The sequence below is a fragment of the Arctopsyche grandis genome, chromosome 4 (assembly GCF_051622035.1).
Source record: "Arctopsyche grandis isolate Sample6627 chromosome 4, ASM5162203v2, whole genome shotgun sequence".
Taxonomy (NCBI): Eukaryota; Metazoa; Arthropoda; class Insecta; order Trichoptera; family Hydropsychidae; genus Arctopsyche; species Arctopsyche grandis.
In genome coordinates, this window is record NC_135358.1 from 2,679,980 (window position 1) to 2,703,048 (window position 23,069).

A 23,069-nucleotide genomic window follows, 5' to 3' on the forward strand; every position below is an offset into this window, starting at 1 on the left:
TTAAATAGCAAATTGCTAATGAATTATTTCATAATTAAAATTTTTAACATAAAACAAACAATTGTAATATAATTAGTAACCCTAAAATAATATAATATAATTCCAGAAATAGCATTTTATTAAACCTACGTATATAATTATGTCATCTTCCACAGAGGTATTCATTAACACCCCTCAAGAAAGCACCAATGTTACTAGGACATCTAATGCTCTCAGGAAGGGCATTGTATATTTGAACATCTCTGGAAAACATCTCCTGCAGTTTTTGCTTTCTTAACTCTACCTATAATTAATTTATTCCTATTTATGGTTTTGTAATTATGTATATCTCTATTCCTAACTATGTATATGACTATTAAAATATTTGGATAATAGATTCTTATCTAGCTTATATACAAATTTTAAAGTGCTTAATTTAAGACTATTTCTAATATCCAACCATTTCAATTCATCTAACATTCTTACGTTTCCTCACATTCAAAATTGCTCTATTCTGCACTTTCTGCAGTTTATCAATACACAATCCACTGATTGTTTGACAATATTGTGATCCTTTTTTAAATGTTCTGTATTGTGATTAAAAACGATTTATTTAGCCATACGTGTACAATACCATTTTAGTTGTGACAATTAGGGAAAAGGTCAGGCAAGGAGATACCATCTATGTATTTATGTATTTTAATTTTATGTACGTTGATAGACAAAGATCTAAGCCTACAATTTATAAAATAAAATCCCGATAATTATATATAGGAACAAATAGAAAAAATATATAAACTAAAAATTGTAAAAATCAAACCCGGTCTGCATAGTGTTGTTGACACTTTGCTCCCCCGGGATATAATTTGTTCCCTTGTCGTTAATTATTTTTTGACGTAATTTTACGTATGCTCGTGAATGTTTTAATTATATTTTATGTAAAATTAAATGTACAACATAGCCGGGAAAGTATTCTGAAGTCTGTTGTAAAAATATATTGGAAAAATTTTCATTGTTTCACTAATAGATTGTAAAGATAAAATTTCATATGAAAAAGCTTGCATTTGAAATATTCAAATATTCAGTTTTATATAAATAAAGCTCTATAATAATTATATTTGATATTTAATCAAAATTTGATTTAGACGTAGTCCTATGATAATAAAATAAACCGCTTTTAAACTTAGTAAAATTTCAATATATTCCATAGAAAAAATTCTTATACCATTTAATGAAGCAAAAATGACGCTTTAATAAGTATTAAAAGTGAGATTTAATGCATATAATTGCGTTGTTAGATATTGCTTATAATTTTTTTTGCATTGTAAATGTGAATGCTTTAAAAAAGCAAAACGACAAAAATATTACAATTATAATATAATAATTTATATTAAAATGGCTTACTAATTGTTCGATTTTATATTGCAGTATTAAAAGTGAGCTTTAATTTATGTATTCACATTATTATATGTATATTGCTTATAAAATATTTTGCATTGTAAATGTGAATGCTTTAATGAAGCAAAAATGACAAACACATTACAATTATAATAATTTATTTTTAAATGGCTTTCTAATTTTTGATTTTATATTGCAGTATTAAATGTGAGCGTTAATGTATGTATTCGCATTATTATATGTATATTGCTTATAAAATATTTGAATTGTAAATGTGAATGCTAATAAATTGAAATTAATGTATTTGAATAGTTTTATATTACTAAGTGTGAAAAATAAAAGAATATTACCTTATGTCGCCTTTTTGCAAAGTAACTTCTTCGAACACGACTCGTATTCTTTCTTTTAATCTGAAAAGTACATATAATAATAGGTCAATTTACTATAGTTAAAAAATAATAATTAAGCTTATAATGTGTATTAAAAAAATATATGTTTTCAGAATAAAATATTTTTTGAGGTTGAGTTGTAGTTATATTTTTAAAAGAACAAAGCTCTCAAATATTCAAAGCTGTAAATTAACTCGTTGAAAAAATGAAAAAGATAAGTAGAGCGTCGTTTAAGAGATTAGAATGCCAAAATTGAATGTCAGAAGTCGTAAAAGAAAGGTAAACGTATTACGTAAAATAAATTAGATTTCTTTTTTTTATACACAGAATTGCGAAGGATTGTCGTAGCGTGAAAATGTTGGAAATTAAATGTGAATATTAACTTTGACTTTGAAAACGGAAATACAAAACGGGCGAATTCTATCAAGCACAAAGGGAAAATACCTCTTTTGAAATACCCCATGTTTATTTTTGTGCACAATCTTTAGTTAGAAATTGCGGGGAAGGGACTAGCAATACGTTTTTCAGAGTTTTACGCCTCTGCATCGGCTTTGTGCAACTTTACAATCCCGTTGTGTGAGATTAATAAACGGAATGGACCGGAATGATCCATTAAATGATTGTTTTTCGAGGGAAAAGTCATTTGCCTGATTGCGAATTTCGTTCGCGCGGAACGTTTTCAATTACAAAATATACCAAAAAAAATTTGACAGTGAAAAACTTTTTGACACTTGAAAATTTCGACATTGATACGCACCTGGCTCGAAATTTGTAAGAACACCTTATGTTCTTAGGGTAGCTTGATGGATAACGAGGGCTGTAAAATCGCCCTTGAGGTCTTCCATTTTCAGCAGATACGAATTGATGATCACACATTGTTCCCGCCAATTTTTGACCATCTGTTTGAAATAGTTCTGAAACAAAAAATAAACATAACATCAGTTGAATATTCCCTGAATATGATTTAATAAAATCAATAAGAAATTTAAATAGGCTTTGAGAAATATACAATCAATATGAACAATTTAATTAATACATACACGAAATCATATCAGAATTAATATTAATATAATTAACTTCTTGTTCTAAATTATCATTAAAGATGAGAATATATACATAATATATGGGATTTCAAATTAATGTTAAAACTTTTAACTTGTTTATGGTCTAGTGCAAACATATTGACATTTAAATTGAAATTAGTAATTTACTTAAGTATATATACCATATATATGTATATATACCAGGAAGTCCTTACAGGTAACCCCAATGCGCCTTCCTGGCCAATTACAAACGTACTAGCATTTTTTTTTATTATAAAGGTCGCTGAATTACGAGACACTGAAAACCTCGCAAATTAACGAGACATCTCTGAATTGTACATAAATTTTATTGTACATTAATCAATCTCAAATAGTGGTGACATAGTAGGTAGGAAGGATATTTGGCCAATTTTACCGTTAACCGTTTCAACAATGAAATCAGAGAAAATTGGCAAACTCTGATAGGAAACGATCGACCTGGAGTCACAAATATCCAGGTATGACCAGCAGCACTACAGATATACTCAGAAAAATTCTTGGGATCGAACCCGGCGCCTCTCAACGCTAAGCAGGAGCTTAACGACCAAACTATGCTGCTGGCTAATAATATATAATATATAATAATATGTAATATGAAATGAAAATATTATTAACTTAGTTTATCCAAATCGTGGACTTATCACTATTTTACTCTAAAGACGCAATATTTTGTCTTGAAATAATATATGAATAAAAAATTCCATTGAAAGCTTCAAGTAAATCGAATTTTATTTTGAAATATCTCTTGTATGCTTTAAGAAAATGGCAAATTTCCTCAAAGTGTCAATAATTCAAGTATGTAACTGAGAATATTTAAATCAGCGTCTTTCAAAGCATCGATTTCCTCGGGGAGTTTGGTAACGCTATACTCCATTACAATCCATTTTCAAAAGCAATTTATTTAAAAGCGACAGAATTTATTCAATTTTTAAAAATAGCACGTGATAAAACATTGCGCTTGTACATATGTATATTGAAAAGCGGCAAACGTAAGACAAATAACTTCCGTGTCGGTAATTATATTTTGCTTATCGGTTTTGCGGTTTGGCACGGTCATTAAGGGCGTAAAAGCTCTTGGAATTAAAAGCAAACAAAAAATAAGCGATCTCCGCTCACAGTTTGGGTCATAAGCGAAGCAGATCAATGAAAATTCGATTTTACCGGTTCGACGTTATGGGGTGTTAATATTTAATGAGCGAACGAACTGAACCAGTTTTCCGTGAGAGGAAAAACCGGACGTTCCGGTTTAACGCCGGAAACTCATCTAATGACCTTTTTTATTGTGAGCTTCCACACCGGTTGTTTTTTTTTATTTTATTATTATTATTAATAAAAAAAGCGAATTAGTGGAATGTTTCGTGATGGATTGGTCGTTGTACAATCGTAACGATCATCGTTCATTTATTATAATACATTATATATTTATTACATCGTAATGTGGAAAAGGTACCTGCTAACGTTATGATTGATTGCGTTATCGCATTTTTTCATAATTGAGCCTACTAAGGTTGAAGGGCATTTTAAGGGACGTATGTACTATTGAAAGAATTTTAATTGGGGGATAAATTAATCGTGGATTTCAATTAGAAGAGAAGAAAAATGAACTGATTTATATAATATTAAGACTTGCTTGTACATCTGTAGCTTGGTACTTGAATAAAAACTTTAATAATTTACTATGATAAATGTATATTCATTTTATAAAACGATAAAATAAATATGTATGTATGAAGAAATTTATATAATTTAAATCTATCTCGTGATTTTTATTTTAAAACCAGCAGCATATATCAATGGTTAGCATGTAATGCTTTCAATTGTGTTGTCACGGGTTCTATTCCGTATGCTGCTGGCCGTACCTTGGATATGTGACTAATTTCGATCGTTTCCTATCAAACTTTGCAATTAATCTGATTTCATTCAGTGGTTCGGAAAAATTGGCAACCTTGTCCCATCAAATTTGCAAAGAATTTGAATTATTCAGCGTCTTATTTTTTTCTGATTTGAAATTTGTCGTTTAACCATAGATGTCAAGTTTAATAAATGGATTTATACCTACTTAAATAATTCTAAATCTATGTATTATATATAGCACACTCGTTCCGTTGGAGCAATCTGTTAGACGAGTGTGTATGATTGATTGAAAAAAAATTATAAAGTGTTTCCCACGTCTGTATGATAATAAATTCTGAATATCTTTATATTCATCTATTTAGAAATACTTGGGAAAACTGGCATAGCTGATGGAACCATGGGATTTGTTAATATATACAAAAATACAAATATCAAATTATATCTATATTTAGTTCATATTTAGAATTAATCAAATGTTGAAAGTGCAATTTGTTTATATTTACTTCACAATCATTATAATCTACGAATTTAAATTTGTGATCATAGAAAACGTGTTGACAAGGGTGAATTACATTTTTTAGTTCACTATATAAAATATTTACATTTTATACTGTTATAAAAAACCGATAGAAGTTCTACATATGTACATATATATGAATGTATATTAAATAAAAAAAAATTCAATCACCAGTTGTGTTAAATGAATCATAGCAGAATTGGTTTTAATGTATTTGACAGATTCGGAACGGGGGAAGCTGGTTTTGAAGCAAATTATTAAAAAATAATCCGTTTCGTATTTTTTAATTAGGTTGAAATGAAATCGAGTAAATATCAGAAGTGTATTAAAGTTAAACAGTCATACAATAGTCAAAGATGATTTTATTAATCCAGTAGACTTGTATGGAGGTTACGTTTCATACGTTGAAATTTAACCAGCCATGGAAACCCTAACGTACGCTTTTCTCGCTCTATTAAAACTCCAGCTATATTAAAATATATATGTATATAATAAAACAGGAAGAGAGAGAGAGGCAGCAGTCCCTGTAAATATACAAGGCAGGGCCTCACGAGCCACATTTGCGAGGTTCTGAGGTTCGCGAAACCGAGTTGAGTATCCCTTATTACTCCCGCGCGCGTCCTGATTATATTAAGGTTCATATAAAGGATCTTCCGCAGGTATACTGCGAGATTTTCCCATTAGAGCTTTATGAAAAAGCTTCTCTCCTAGCAAGAAGAGAAGCTTTTTCTTAGCGCCCTTTGAGCGATTCCGATTCGATTATTCGCAATTATTTCATACGAATCGAACCGCTATTGATGCGAAAGCTTCCTTTCATTTGTATTTATTTTTAATAATACGGAACACGAATCATTCAATTTGTTACATTATATATCATCGCTGAAACAAAACTCGTATACATTTATTTCTATGCGCTTATGTCATTATAACATGTATAATATATCGATGGGGGTGCAGAAAAAATGAAATAAAAATGGATTGTGAAGTGTTCGCTATTTTCGCATAAAAAAAATTATGTATGTATAATCGATCATAACGAACGGTGGTAGCAGATGTTCGAATGATATATGAGGATGGCGATAAATATTTTAATGGACTTGAAATTGTGAAAAACGGATATAGAATACTATGAAAACAGAAGGTTTTTTTGCGATTTCAAGTGCGCAATGGGGGCATGAGATAAAGCTTTATCGACTTTTCGCGCGGTTCAAAATTCATACAGCTTTTCTTTTTGTCAAACGGTGAACTTTTCCAACTTAAAATGTATTAAATTTTCCTTTGAATCCGGTAAGTCATTATAATGTACGTTTGAAAACTACTGCTATTTTCAACTAATCGCGTTTGATCTCTTATATCGCGTTTGATTGAACTAAAATTAACTTGAATGAACTTAATTTTGTCTTTACATTATTTCATAAGCTAAAATTTCCTCTTGGCATATGTATTCAATAACATTGAAAATTTAAACAAATATAATGACATAGAAATTTTTGTTCATTATCAAATATGTACATATGTATATTTTTGATATACAATTTATGACATACAAAGATAATACAAGATTCGATCAATTTAAAATAAACGATATATTTATCCTGGGACTCGTTTGTACAATTGTACTCGTCGGGACAATTGTTAATCAAGCTTTGTTCGCCAATAGATAAAATATTTTTAATATACGTTTAGTTGTGATGTGTTCTGACTAGTTGGAATACATATATTCAGTCTAACCTAAGTAATTTGATTCATATGGCGAATTACATTCCAATTGATCAAAATATATTACAACTGAAAATACAGTTCAACTATAAGTTCGTAGCAGATTAGATGGAGAGGTCAGGTTTTCGTAAAAACATCACTCGACTAGTAAATTGAGTTGAAAAGTCACATTTTTGTTTTGAACATATTCTTAGAGTTATCGTAATACAGTACTGATACATTTATTCGTAATATCTAGCAAATATTTAGGCATTGTTGAATTCTAAAGCATTCGTAAAAGTATCAGAGATATCAAAACTCAACTATTATGTTAAATCGAAAGTGTATTTGAATTATATTATTTTGGAATTGTATTTGCGCTTGTAGAGATATAATTTGTAGAATTGTATTTGACTTTGAATGACTTGAAATGCCAGTTGGAATATATTACAACTGAAAATTATTCTCGACTGTAACATACATATATACTATCATCATATTATATATGTATATGTATATTTGTACAATAATTGTATTAAATATACACACGTATGTTTATTTAATTGTTTGTCTTGTATTTAAATTTACAGTTTTAACTATGGGTAATTTAGAACCACTGAATTTGGTATACATACTATCGCTTTCATGCGGTTTTTCTCAAATTTTACCCGTCTAAGCAACATCTAGCTGTAATAAAATATATATGCATAAAAATATCACTCGAAATATAAATTGAAAAATTATATATCACGCCTACAGGTGATTTCGAAAATGTAATAAATTTCATCACTCCCCATAAATGCCTCCGAATATAAACCGCCATCGAAGTATTTCCCGGAAGAAAACTGAGTGTGAGGTATTTTTTTTATGAGCCTGTTTTCTGTTTGGTCCAAAGGCCGCACGCTTAAGGGCTCCCTTGACGATTAAATTACTATTAGGCTAATCCTCAGCATAGAGGCTGTGCCTTACGATCGATGTGTCGCAATGAAAAATGCGATTATGGATGCTGGAGAAACTTTAGGGTAACACAACGGTGGGCCGTGATACAGGTACGGCAAGGAGATAAATTTTAATTGGCCGTTCCGGGGCACCGGGTTTCAGGGGGTGCAAGCAGGGGAGGGTTTTCACGACCCCGGCCCTTATCTGTCCCAGGGCCAAAATGGACGGTTATTGCTGTTTTCTCCGGTGCTATTTGCTAAATTAGTTATTCTTTAATGGAATTACTTCTTTGTTTTTACGCGCGGTTCGAATGATCGCGCTCGCAATGATGGAAAAGCATTAAGATGTCTCTCCAGGTCGACCGTGATTAAGAGCTCCAGACCGCAATCCCGATCTTATATAGACGTGAAATTAAATTCTTATCGAATTTAGTTGTCTGCATATTTAAGCAGATATTTCAAGGAAAAGTTTGGATTTGTTTGATTTGATAGCGGACAATTTTCAGAACTGAATAATCACGAATCTAAGAATCAATCTATGTATATAAATGTTTAATGTTGGATTGAGTTAGGTTTCATATAAAATTCAACTTTAAAAGAAAGACAGGATAACTGTCTAAGAGTCAGATTTTGTAAAAATACAATGGTAAAGTTTTCATTTAATATTTATTATTTTATAAAGGCAAATAAACTTTAAAATGCTAAAATCTGAAATGTTTTGCGAACATTTAAAAAATTAAACTATGTATATAAAGCTCATTTCAATATATATTTTTTAATGATTTGAATCATTTTTTAAGTAAATATATTCATTACATACCTCCTTTGCATTTCACATGGTTTTCGTGTTAGTGGTAATTTTTATATCTCTTATCTCTTATCCGATCGTTTTCATACTTTGCCATATTGCTCATTTTGGTCAACAATATACGTTAATGTATCGTCTGCCATTACGTTGGAGATAAAATATCGTATACAATGCGTATCAAATATCCACAATTTCGGGTACGGTGACGTCTATGACGGTGACGGCAAGCTACTATAATCTATCTTCAACCTTTTCGCCGTGATATGGCCAGATCAGATTTTAATTGTTTAAACGCCTATATAATTCACTCTATATTTTATCAAATTTGCTTATAGGTTTTCGTTATCTCTAATGTTTAAATAATTATAGTTTTAACTCTCATATGTATGTATATAAATTTCAAACTTGGCGTCTAGCTTCATGTATGTATATATTGATAAATATTGATTTTTGGCCAAATATGTCAGATCTGACATTTCACTGCTAAAAGTATATCTTTTCAGTGAGTTTTATCTGCGAGATAAGTATTCAATAAGAAGTTATGTTTCTAATTGTTAATATGATTTACAATAAGCTTACATACATTCAGTTTTTTACAATAAGCTTACATACATACATCACATACAATTATTTTTAAATCATTTTTTATTTAAACTTATTTTATTTTGAATTAAAACTATATCGGAAAGATAGTTCTTTCAGGTAAACCCAATTGCGCTTGAACCTGAACAAATAAAAAGAATAAAATAAAACATGCAAAAACTAAAAATAGTAAAATATTAATAGAAACCGTTTATTATACGCTGATAATCAAAATTTGTAAATAGAGCAAGATTGACGTTTTTACATACCTCCTTTATGTTTCACATGGCTTTCGTGCTAGTGGTCATTTTTATCTCTTATCCGATCGTTTTCATACTTTGCCATATTGCTCATTTTGGTCATCAATATAAGTAAATGGAGCCTCCGCCATTTACGATGGTGCAAATATATCGTGCAAGACGCGTTTGTGATTTGCCCGCCGACATTCTATTTGATGTTTACGGTTGACTTTTGTTTGTTAGTTTTAAACATAGATGGGGATAGTAAAAAAAAAATATTGGTGTTTTTATTCAAAATAATAATGTAACTATAATGATTAATTAATTTGACTACATAGAGTCAATTTGGAGGTTTACGTCAAAATCGTGCTAAAATATTGTATTTGATCATAATAAACAAAGATTTTGTTAATTCAAACGGTATTCTCAAATTGAATGTATAAGCTTATGATGAAAATTAAGAAATAAATGAAACTTTATTAAAGGCCAGTTGTATTTTCAAGAAACCCTACGAAAGGGCGTTTTGGCAGCGATAATTTTTATGTACGTACAATCTAGCGATTTAATCAGAATTTAGTATTTCGAAGGCAAGAAAAGTAATATTGCTAATGTGGCGGTGGGTCGATAATATACATTTTGGCGATTTGGTTATAAAATTTTTATGAAAATTATAGCCGTAATAAAAATCAAATATTTATACGCGTTATTTTTCTTCGAATTCGGTTCGCATGCATTGTGATTGCTTTTAACTATCCATCACATCAGATATACGTATACTTTTCACCCGCTGTCAAATAGGGATGATATTCGTAAGTTGACACCGGTGCTCGGTGTCAACCCTCGTAAATAATAAAAATGGTATCGAAACGCCGATTTTTTTGCGACGACATCTCGTAATAATAGGCAAAGCTCAATCGCAAATACGGGAAATCGAATGACGAATTTTTATATATATATAATTTACACATTATAAACTATATCCAATGTGGTTTTAGGTGACGTTAATAATTAATTTGCAAAGCTTTAACTTTAGAAGTGGCGTTGGCGCAAAGTCTCTGGAAGACAGTTTTGATTTAAGAGCAACAGGAGGCACATAGAGGTGCACGAAATTAATCCTTGTTCTAAAACTTCAACGATGTACTGCTTTGGGAATTGTTTTTTTGCTAAATTTCTAATGATAATTATATAAAAAAGTTGTATAAGCGCGGGGGGGGGGGGGAATTTTCGGCAACGGGAAAAGTTCGCCGAGTTTAATCATATCGGAATGATTTTCATTAAAAATATTTTTTTCGCATAAAACACAATCTTCTGATAAGAACAGCCGGAACGAGATTTCGCATCCCACCGTCCTGGCCATTCGCAAACGTCGTCAAACTTTATTCCGACTTGTTAAATAAGTTACGGCTTCAGGGGAAAAAAGCTCTCACCGAGTGTCAAAAGAGGTGTGTGTTTTTTTTTCATTCGCAAGACGCATTTTTCCGTTTGAACCCTTAAAACTTTATGAAAATGGAATAGGGGACAGGATGCGAGAGCAAAAGACGTGTTGTCGAGGACCCGTGGCACACCCTAAATGTCATATTTGCGAGGGAAAGTGTTTCGCGAAATTTTCAGAAAGTTTTTTCATCTGGTACGTGTGTAGTTCATAGAATACTTGTTGAACAATCGTATTGTTCCGTGTTCTGCATGCGAAAAGTTATTTTTCCCAGCTCACTATCGCATCTCTGAAACGTCACGGATACACGGTGACTAAAAATGAACGTCGCCTTTTGTCCGCCATGCTTTATACATCGACGTGAAAAGTGTTTTTCCGAGCTCATGCAAATTTCAAGTCTGTAAAGATATATGTATGTATGTACGGAGAGATAGAGAGTGACAATAGCATTGTGTCGCTCCGTGGGTTAATGTTTATTAAAATTATTATTATTAAGATTTTTCTTTTTAATAATAAGAGGCGTGTTATGGGGACGTAATTTACGGCAGAGAATGGTGGGGTATGGTCGTAAAAAGTTAATCACGATTCGTTTCGGTTTATTGTCGGAATAATTTCATCGCAGCTGAAATGTTAAACTCTTACTTAATTATGACTGATAAAAGTTTACGATCCTAGTTTGGTTTCGTCACACGAAGCATTAAATAACCGAACTTTCGCGATCCATTTCAGACGAGATTGTTCACTTGGATTTTACTTTTTACGTATGTATATGTACATATATATACATATGTATCTTGTATTTACCTTTTAAATTTGTTTTATATTTGAAAATTTCAATTTCTTCTTATATTCTATTTTATAACCTTTTCCCAATATTTTAATACTATAGTTTAATTATGCAATGTTCTACATATTTTGTCATGCCTTTATTCTTTACTTTTTAATTTGTTTTCCTTGTATTTATCTTTTTCATTTTTGTAAAAATCTGTTATTGGACTCGGATGTTACATATATTATTTATTTACTATTTGTTTTTTTATACATATCTATGTACATCCTGTCTATTGATTTTTCAATTAATAAAATAAAAAAAATAAAAAATAGGTTGTGGCTATTTGTCGATACAGTATCGACGAATTATTGACTATTTGTAGGTACAGTACATATGAAACCTTTTCTTGACTTGATATTTTGGGATTATACATATATGCTTCGGAGTAAATTAAGAAATCAAATATTACAATAATAAATTAAGTTTATTTGTTTTATTTATTTTATTTTATTTTATTTATTGAAAAATCAACAGACAAAAATATGTGGAAATGCATAAAAACAAAGAGTAAATATATAATACATATAACATCCGAGTCCAATTACAGATTTTTACAAAGATAAACAAATGAAAAAGATAAATACAAGATGAAAAGGAAAATAATAAAAGCTATAACATGACTAAATAGCACATTGCATAGCTAAACTAAAGTGTTAAAATATTGGAAAAAGGTTATATAATAGAATAGAAGAAAATAAAAGAAGAAAAACTGTCTTTGTTTCATAAAAGGCAGTTTACAAAAATCTATTTATATGCTTAGGAGTAAATAATTCGTCGATACTGTATCTACAAATAGCCACATCCATATATACATATATCGTTACGTTCCAATGAAAGATTAAATATTTTTTATTTTTTTAACTACTTGGTTAACTAACCAAGATAATGTCATAAATCAATGTTGCTTCTTATTACATTAGGTGTGCCACAAATCAATGGTGTGAGGTACATAACAATATGCACATACATGCGTACACATTATTTTGGATAACATTAAAAATACCTAGATATATCTTATTGTAATATATGTATGTATGAGTCCATTATTCGTTTGATATTTTTAATATTTTATTTTATTTTTTTACATATACCAGGAAGGCCTAATATGTAAACCCCAATTCTTAGACGATTATTTACAAATATTGCAGCATTTTTTATTGCATAAATCGCTGTATTTCGAGAGGCTGAAGAATATGAAATTAACAATTAATTAACTTATGAATAAATCCATAGAGATATTAATGGATTTAGACTTGTACATAATTTTTACATATTGTGCATAAATCAAATTCAGATATTTGTGACAGCGGGTAGGATGGTTTCAGACAAAGGAAATCAGACAAATTGGCAAACTATAATAGGAACCGATCCAAGTCTGACCAGCAGTATTAAAGATTAGCACGGGATCGAACCCGGTAGCTTCTCGGTGCTAAACATAAACCCAACAACCGAGCCATACTGCTGGCTAGGGTTACTAGACTGAATAGATTGGATTGAAAAGATTGAAGTGTCTAACAATTAAATTATATTTCAGTAATTTCAAATTGATCCTCGAGAGGAAATTGTATTAAATGCGACGAGATAGTAAATCCCAAATTCAAAACAAATCCCTTCATTCGAGAAATCTTGACAAAAAATCTGTATTTTTATTTAAAAAATTTAAGCTCTTAACATACTTTGAAGGAAATAATATATGTACATATATATACAGACAAACCTACACATATTCATATGTATAAATATACATCTTGTATTAACTTATTTTTATTATACATACATATGTATGCACATATGTTACAACAAAGGTTAAGTGTTTCTTTCTTATATGCTAGAAGCAGCTGTAATCCTCTGGATTATCTTCTTTTATCTTCGCGAATACAGACAGGGTAAGTACAAAAGAGCAAAAGGAAAAATAGGAATGTTGCAATTATAAAGAGAATGATCAATTTGCTAATCTTCCAGTCGTGCAAACTATGCATATGGAAAAAATATTTTGATTTCAACTGCATTTTGCACGTACATATACATCAGATACTATCTCTCAATATGGTCCTCGAGAGGGTGCACGAGGTGTGCCTGATTAAATTTAAGCACCCCATCCGTTCCCTGGAATTATAACAACTCTGTATCCATATCCACGTCTTTTGACGAGCACAATCTGGCAAGTTTGCCGCGGATTCGCGACTTTGTGAAAGCTCGGCTGAAGCTTTCGCCTATTTTTGGAAGTTGTTGCGAAGTTGTGGTCCTCGTTTCTACCCGGATCTCTCTTTCTTCCCTCTCTGTGGAACTTTCGAGTGAGCTTTGTAAACGTCTTAGATAACAAGTTCCATTCTAGAGCCTTCACACCTAATTCAAATCCGAATAAGACGGGCTGTGTTGATGAATGAAGTAGTCTCTTCTATATTGGGGTGGGCCGCAATTGATTCTAGGCAAGTTGCTTAAAATAAATTTAAAAACAAATCAAATGACATGGAAATGGATCACTTGACATTCGAGCAATTTACCGGATCCACTGCAATTACGACACGAGTCTTCAGATTAGACATTTAAAATGATTTTTGATCCATTTCAATAGTTTCAACAGTTGTAAGAGGGCACAGTTTATAGTCGAAAGGCAAATAAAATCTGGTACAATGTAAATAGTTTTACAGTTTCATTTTTATTACTATCAGTAGATACATTTTACCGTCTCGGCAAAGTTGAGCTCATTGTTCCCAAGGTTTTATTGCGTCCATTATGATCGCAATTACTGTTACTTCTTTATTGTAATTACGGCTATTTGCTTTATTGTAGTGATAATGAGGACATTTTAAAATACTGCGCTATTTGTATGAAGATGGTAATATAAAGCCATTCATGCATTTGAATTTATGCTAGGATTTTCGATTCTATGTACTACTATAAAACGCCTAAGGCGCTTTATATGTACATGAGTAGAGCAGTTGACTTGATAATTAAGAATATATGTTATTATTATATTATATATAATATTTTTATTATATGATTATGACATATATTCAGTTAAGTTAGCTAAACAGAACAAATATGCGACGCACGTGAATTTCATTTGAACGAAACGAGCCCTTAGAAACCTCTAATTAATATCAATGTACGACACACCGGAACTGTAATTTTCTCAATTATTATTATTATCAAGACGCCTTTCTCACACACGAACATGTATTTTATATATGTAGGTACACACAAACGTGTATAATATAATAAATATGAATTACGCAAATGTACTACTGCGTATGTGACGCACAACGGTCGCAATAATTAATCGTCCGGCGATAAATTACCGAAAAGTTCCCGAAGCCGAGCTCCCTAATGACCCCGAATTCAGTTTTATTTTCGGGAATTTCTTACACGTGTTAAATTCAGGAGAAACGTTTGAATTTCGGAGACGATTCGAGCGGAATTAAATGTCGCTCAGTGGTGTTGTTATTCCGAGTATAAATTTCGTAATCAGTTTATCGTTTCGCACGTACTTGTTTGTTCACGCACGCATAACGCTTCAATAAGATAAGGGCGAAATTGTTGTTTGAAATTTGAAATTCAGTTGATACTCTGAAGTTGTTCAGCAACTTACAGTTGAATCTCAACGCGTTTAGTCCCATCTCGAGAGCACACCGATATGCTGTTTAGGAAAAAGGAAAGTGTCGACACACCATTTAACTCTCGAATTAGCCATATCTATACGGGTACATATTATATATGTACATACATACATATGAATTTATGAATATTATAAATATTATATTTTTGTTTACTCAAGCTTTCATTTTACTTGTATGGCCCTCAATTCAATGTGAGTATTTATAAATTATCATATGATTAGATTGTCACAAAGCATTCGCCCAAAAGTCACTAAAATCTCTATAATAGAACATCATACTAACGAAAACTCGAGTGCTAAATAATCCGTATTGGTAAAAATTGTCTTTTGGGCGATCGCAATGTGACTATTAACACTGTTCGACAAATGACAACTTTTTTTTTGGTTCAGAGACGAGATATGACTTTTCTTAAAATCTATGCTCAGTGAATACGAATATGGTAATAAAAAATGTTAATTGGCTCGAGATTCGGAGATATATGTGTTTTTTAAATCGCGTGATTTTTCTATATCTTGGTGTTGTTCGGTCGATGTCTCAAAATTTGTCAATTTTATGTTCAAAATGAATATTGGAATTTACAGTCGGCTATTTTATCTTTCATTTGTATTACTTTTCAGCTTTCAAATCTATCTAAGTAGTCGTCCAGTTCAAATCTAAAGTCAAAAGTACGTATTTTCATTTGGGATTTTTTCCCACTGTTAATACTATTTTATATTGAGTATTTTCTGTTGAAACATGTTTATTGAGATAGTATTCTGGCCACACAATTTTTTGTTTTCGTTTAAAAGGGTTAATTGGAAGTATGCTGAATTTTAAATCCAAGCGAAACGGAATATTATTAATCATTGCCACTTACACATATCTCCAACTCTGATCAAAGCATTATACGCTAACCACTTATCTATTCTGCTGGTTATAAAAGTTGAAGGAAATTAAATAAATTTGTATAATTGACGTATACTTGCAAACAACATTAAAAATGACACATATTTCTATGTATACATTGCACAATATCTGAGGAAAATTCTTAAAGTGTAGGATAATTTTTGGACGGGGGGTGGTTTCAACTGTTCAGTTGATGTATGGGGTCGGTGGCGAATTTTGCCATTGTTCGCAACTACGCGAACCGACCAACTTGCGCCCTACATCATCCCCTACGGTTTGTTGCATTTTTTTTATATATTAAACTTTCGTTCCCGATTTCGCTCTCGTTTCGGCCATTTTACGGCAAAAGTTGCCGGAGGGTCGCTCTTTCGCAGCTACACGGATCGCAATTTGTTCCCGTGGAACCCTTTTGTTTTATTAACGACGTCGTCGTCCTCCCTCTCATACCCGTGTCGCTTTCTTCTTATATTTTTTATTATATTCAACGCTCACACTAACACTCTAATTTTGAAACTTTCAACGGTTGAATTTTCCATTATGTTTTTGAAAAAGTCGTACGAAAGATTGAACGCGTTCGTTTACGTCAAAACTGTTTTCTGAAATCTCAATTTTGTCGATCGATCTACGAATATGGTTCCCTCGGGCACGTGGGGCTATTAAGGACTTCTATCGCCCAGAAATCATCCTGCAGGCTAACGTCTTTAACCTTTTCAACGTTTTATCTTTTTCGATGATGCTAGCTTTTTTCATTATAGGGAATTCCACATTTTACGATTCAAACTTTTATATTTAAAATTAGCGATTTGATTTCTTTGAATCTTGTATTAATTTTTAATTAAGTTACAATTTCTAACTTAATTTTTTATTTTATTTTACTGGAATATCTGAACCCGACATGCGTCGGAATTTATTTATCTACTTATAGAATAATATATAGACAAGAAAGCAGTATAGTGAGATAAAACAATAATAAATACAAATAAAAATATAATATTCCATTTGCAGTGAGCACCACATGGTAATATAAGAAAACAAAAAAGAAAAATTACAAAAATATAACAAAATTGAAAAAAAAAAAAATGAATTCACCTTAGCCCTAAAAATACTGAAAGAGTCAGCAAAAAGGTCGGGACAGTCATCTAAACCATCGTAAAGACGGCATATATGTATGTAGTTGTTAGCTATTGGCCAGAACTTGGTTTGTGACTCCAGGTCAATCGTTTCCTATAATAGTATTGCGTAGGGGTGGGTGGAGGATCCAAGTAAAAGGCCAAAGTCGTGTCACAGCATTTATTGGTGATTAAGGAGATCTATGCACTTCCCGTTCTCCATTCAGAATGCCTTGATAAGTTCTAAGTACCTCCTTATAAAGGACAGGTCTCTCAGGGCATCTTCAACGTCCGGTTACTTCCCTATTGTTTAGGCATGTACCCGGATATGTATTCCCACGACATTGAGTCCCACGCTATCGCTGTCAGTTCTAAGAAGAGACCGGATGCCGTTACTACGCCAATTCGGTGGCCATTGTTTAGCCTACTTGCACTTAGTTTGGAGATAATCCTTGAAACCAATTATAACGGTCGCACAGTGTCAGGGATGCGCCTCGGCCTATCCGATTGGTTATTTAGCGTCTTGAAGTTCGCCAATTCTATAATAAAATGCTGCGAAAATTCCTCCATAGATATCACTGTGAATGATATTTGTATCTGTATTAATACAGTTGTCTTTTTGGAGTGACCTGTAAAGGCGAGTGTAAATGTTCGATTGAAAAACAAATAAATAGAATTAAAAAAACCATTATAATTTTACATTTTTATATTAAAATACTACATAAAATGCTAATGCATTGTTTGTTTTAAAAATCTAGAAAGTACTCGTGTTGGTTAAATACTCGTTGAAATAAATAGCAGTAAAAGACGAGGAAAAAAATACGAAAAAACTAACGACGGCGAAAAAGTAGACAATTCCTCAGGGAAATAAAGTAAAACATTTAAGTTAAATATGGCAACCTATTTCGGATGAATATATTTATTAGGTCGTTGAAAGCTCCGCGAGCTTTCGTTCGAGGTAAGCTGCGACGTGGCGTGACGACGAAACGACGCCCGTTTTATATCACAGTGTCGTTGATATATTAACGGAAGAGTTGCGAAATTATTTTCGCACAACACCACCGCGTTTCTTTTTCAAATTTATCATCATTTTGGTTAATTTTCATCGCGCTCAACTTTGCTTTCTCGCGGGTCAATCCACTCCGGGACGGTTTTAATAAAGCGCTAATTAACGCGGATAACCGTATTGGCTCCAGAGGATTCGCGAGGTGAGCCTGCAAAAAAGCCGGGCGGGTCTTGCGAAAAGCCTCGCCCCCATACCTTTTTCTCATTTAGCCCGGCTATTTTTCCGAATGAAAGGGACGAACGGTTCAAATGAAAAGGACCCGTGGGGAGACCACGTGGACCACGCTCAAAAGCCACCGATTCACGTGCTCGAAATGTAAATACTCTCGGCGAAATCCATTCAGGCAAATCCCCCGAGCAATAGGTACTTATGTATATATTTTATATATTATACGAATGTGTGTATCCGGGATTTGCTTTTGCTTTGGAAATATAATGCATTTTATAGGGTCGGGTCAGAAAGTTAAGACATATTTGGAATAATGGACATATGTACATACATACATAATATGAACTTTTCATATGATTGATTTTCCTATTATGCTGTAGATTAACATTAGAATAATATAATACTATGATTACGAACCAAATTAAATTTAATTGTAAAATAGAAAATGATCAGTAGATCAGTAGCTATTAAAATAGATATAAGATGCATTGTGAACATAATTTCGTAATAATAAAAAGCATTTAAAAACCAAAAATATGATTGACTGGCAATCCTACTTTTTTTTTTGGGAAAAGCTTTCAACGATAACTTATAAATGTTTAAACTTACTGTATATAATTGGGATGTGGCTATTTGTACATACAGTATCGACGAATTATTGGCTATTTGTACATACCTACAGTACATAGTACATAAGAAGATTATAAGAATTAGGATTTAAGATTAATAAATTACAAGATTCGAAATTTAAAGTCGATTAAGAAACTTTTCCTTCGTCCGTTGTACATAACCTAAAATATATTGAAGTCGAATCACGAATTGATTCAAATTCAGATGAAAAATTTATCAGTAGTGATACTGAAAATCAGAAACCTTTAAAGGACAATGAAAAATTTAATATGGCATTCAATACCATACAAAATTTAGCTGACTTTCCAAATTTAGCCAAATAGCCGAATTCGCCAAATTCCCGTTCCCGTTCCCGTTACCGTTGCGTTCCCGTTCCCGTTTCAAGTGATGGTTGGAGCTCAACTAACGTCTCTTCAAAGCCGTGTCATCATAAACCAACTGGTAACGTGGTTACCAACGAATACATTTCCTTGACTACACAATGGCGCTTCAAAATTTTGCGTCGGTAAAATCATACTACGAATATTATTATTAATAAGTTTTTTCCCGTGTTTTTTTCACAGTAAGCTTCCCAGACATGCATACAACAAATCCTGAAAGTTCCATTGTAATCAGTTGAGTGGTTTAGGATCATATACGAGACAGACCGACAGACAAACAGACATTCAGTTTTATATATATATAGATTTTATTTTCAATCGAACATGTACGCTAGCCGTGTATTAGTATACAAGTCGAAAGCGACTTGTATACTAATACAGATACAATACAATAATACAATTAATATTATACAAGCATTTAAATAAACAATATGAATTCATACAAACATCATCTACAGTGACATTTATGGAAAAAAATTTGTAGCATTTTATTATAGAAATTGGCAAACCTCAAGACGCTAAATAACTTGATATTTCAAGAGAGATTGGAAAGGAAATACCGATTTACAGGAACCGTTTTAATGAAAATCAGTAAAATTGGCAAACTCTGAAAGGAAACGATCGACCTGGAGTTACAAACCAAGGTCTGGCCAACAGCTACTAGTGGGAGTCGAACTGTGACCACTCCGCTCGAAAGCATAATATGCTAACCACTAGTCCACGCTACTGTATGTATTTACAATATTATAAAATAATTTCAAGCAATTATTTGTTAGCCTATTTGAAAATAAATGTTCCTATATTTAATATATATTTTCGAAAGAGCTTGGTATGTATGTATGTTTGTTTGGTTCGTAAAATCCGTGACGTTTAATTTAATAAAAAATCAAATGATATTCAAATAAATTTAAATAAAATAAAACTATTCAAATAAATTAAATAAAATGTTTACTATTAGACTGGCCATGTTTAAGCGGTTTATATTATAAATACCGAGCGAAGTCGGGTAAAAACACTAGTATGTTAAGTCCTTATTAATATTCAAACGCTAAAAATATTTAGTTTTACCAGGATAAGAATTATAATTTTAGTGTTCTTAATCCTATGGTCGAACTCAGTATTTTATGAAAATTTGCTGTTAAGAATATTTAAATTATAAAATTAGATGAAGGTAGATTATCGCCTCAATTTCAATGTTAGATAAATATCATAAATACTAACAACAACAAAAAATGTATTAAATTGATGACTATTCTAGATAAGTTACAAAAACTCACACTTGAACGCCATTTAAACCATATGATATGATAATATTATGATTACTAACCAAATTAAATTAAATTGTAAATTAGAAAATGATCAGTAGATCAGTAGCTATTAAAATAGATATAAGATGTATTGTGAACATAATTTCGTAATAATAAAAAGCATAAAAAAAAACCATATGAACGATAAAAAGCTTTAAAAAAATCTGTCAAATCAAATATGTATCTATAATAATTGTAGAGAATAATCGTGCTGTCTTTCAATTGGAATAGTTTTGAATGTGTTTATTGACTTCAATATTATACAATATCTATAAAGTGGTTTCTTTTGATAGGATGTATTTTTCTCAAATATTATATAATATACATATGCGTGTTATCAGTTTTAGATCTTGTGATGTTAAGAAGATCGGATTATTTTATAAAGGGGCAGCATATTCGATGGTCTTTTATATTTACTGCAGTTCTGTTAAATTAATGAACAAGGGAGTGATGAAAAGGGATGAATGCGTGATGATGTAAGGACGGGAGGTTTCGCCCTTTGTACTCGGGAGACACGAACGGGCCAACAAAGGGCACCAGGGGTTGTTTTTGTTAGGTAGGGTCGATTTTCAATTATTTATCCTTTGATTTATCGCATTATTTACATAAGTTATACTACAGTAGTAGTGCGCGTGGCAAATAATCGCGTAATTAGCCTTAGAAAAGGTTAACATACATATGTATATGTATATGTATTTTGCGATTTTACGAAAGAAAATTTGAGATCGAATTATTTTAATTCATTTTCACGCTGAGTTTTCTCTTAATTTGCATATGTTTTTCTTACGATTTTAATAATATTTTTATGTATTTCATCAGTCTGTATTTGTGGATTATCTGTGTATCTCTGTATTTTTTTCTGTATTCAACCATTGTGATGCATTAGGGATTCCTGTAATGCCACAATGCTTCAACCTTAAATAAATAAAAAAATAATAATATAACCGTTTCGGAAAAAAAAATTCAAGATTTTAAATTTGTAAATTAAATTATGATTTTTTTTTAAATATTATTTTGAGAGACTTACGTACAAAACAGACTAATCCTATTATGCGAATAAGTTTTATAGGGGTTTTAACAACAGTTCTTACTTATTTTTTTATTTGAAGAAAAGCTTTTTAGTATTTTTTTTTATTTTATATCTAAGTATATGTATGTACAATAATCAGGATCAACAAACAAAAATTTTGCATTATTTATGTACAAAGTCTCACAAAGAAGTATTTATATTGTGAAATAAGGGAATGATTATAAAGACATTTACTAGAAAGATAATAAAATTTGAAGTAGAAAATCTAATTAAAACAAATTATTGAAATAAGGATATGAAAATGATTTTTATATTTAGAAAATAAATATATCTTTTACTATTCGATGTTTATTTCTGATAAACGCTCGATACATTTGAAATATAAATAAAATTTGAAATATTAAATCAAACATAAAATCACACAGTACGATCTGAAACGACATAGTTATGACGACTTATTCTAGAATAGCATAAAATATACCAATATAAAGTTTGATTCACTGTGTGGTAAAGCGAACGAAGTTTGTATTTTCAGCAAATGCGAATACCGCTGAAACTTGTTCAAGTCGCACAAAAAGAAGCATCTTTTACTTCTAAGCCATGTACGTATGTTTATACATATGTATGTACTATCCAGACTGAAATTTATATAAGTTATATTAAATTTAAATCAAATTCAGAAACTACATACTTACGTTGAATAGCGAGAATGTCTAGAAATGCTTAGATATAAAATGAGCACATTAATAAAAATGGAGTTGAAGGAAGATTTTGCGGTAGAGCAATCAATTGAAAATAAAGTGTAAGGATTCGTTCGTACTAGAATATATCCGATCGCACACAAAGAAGATTTACCAAACTATCGAGCAAAAGTTTTCCCCTCTCCAGAACTATCTTTTGACATTGTTCCCACCTTTCGAAATCGAGAAAAAGGGAGTTTCTCCAACTTTACGTCATACTAGTGAGAAGTAGGTCTCGATTTGTCCCCGTAAACTTTCAATACTTAACAATCGAACAGGGTTCTTAAAAATTCCGATTGAAGCATTGTGAATTTATGAGCACGCAAGTGGTGCAAAACTACAAACTTTTGAGCTACGCAAAGAAAACCCAAAAAACTACATCCCAA

The 23,069-nt window shown here is 31.4% G+C and overlaps 2 protein-coding genes across 2 annotated transcripts in view; one reads left to right on the forward strand and one right to left on the reverse strand.

The window, feature by feature from the left end:
• Nucleotides 1–23,069, forward strand: part of LOC143910435 (uncharacterized) — a 448,390-nt gene that overhangs the window by 292,075 nt on the left and 133,246 nt on the right. The window lies entirely within an intron of this gene.
• The window catches only part of Sol1 (CUB domain-containing protein Sol1), a 262,612-nt gene that overhangs the window by 124,684 nt on the left and 114,859 nt on the right, over nt 1–23,069 (reverse strand). The window contains exons 4-5 of the mRNA XM_077428791.1: nt 2,524–2,680; nt 1,728–1,787 (exon numbers count right to left, since the gene is read on the reverse strand). Of these exons, the coding sequence (XP_077284917.1) occupies nt 1,728–1,787; nt 2,524–2,680 (217 nt within the window). The remainder of the gene's footprint in view (nt 1–1,727; nt 1,788–2,523; nt 2,681–23,069) is intronic.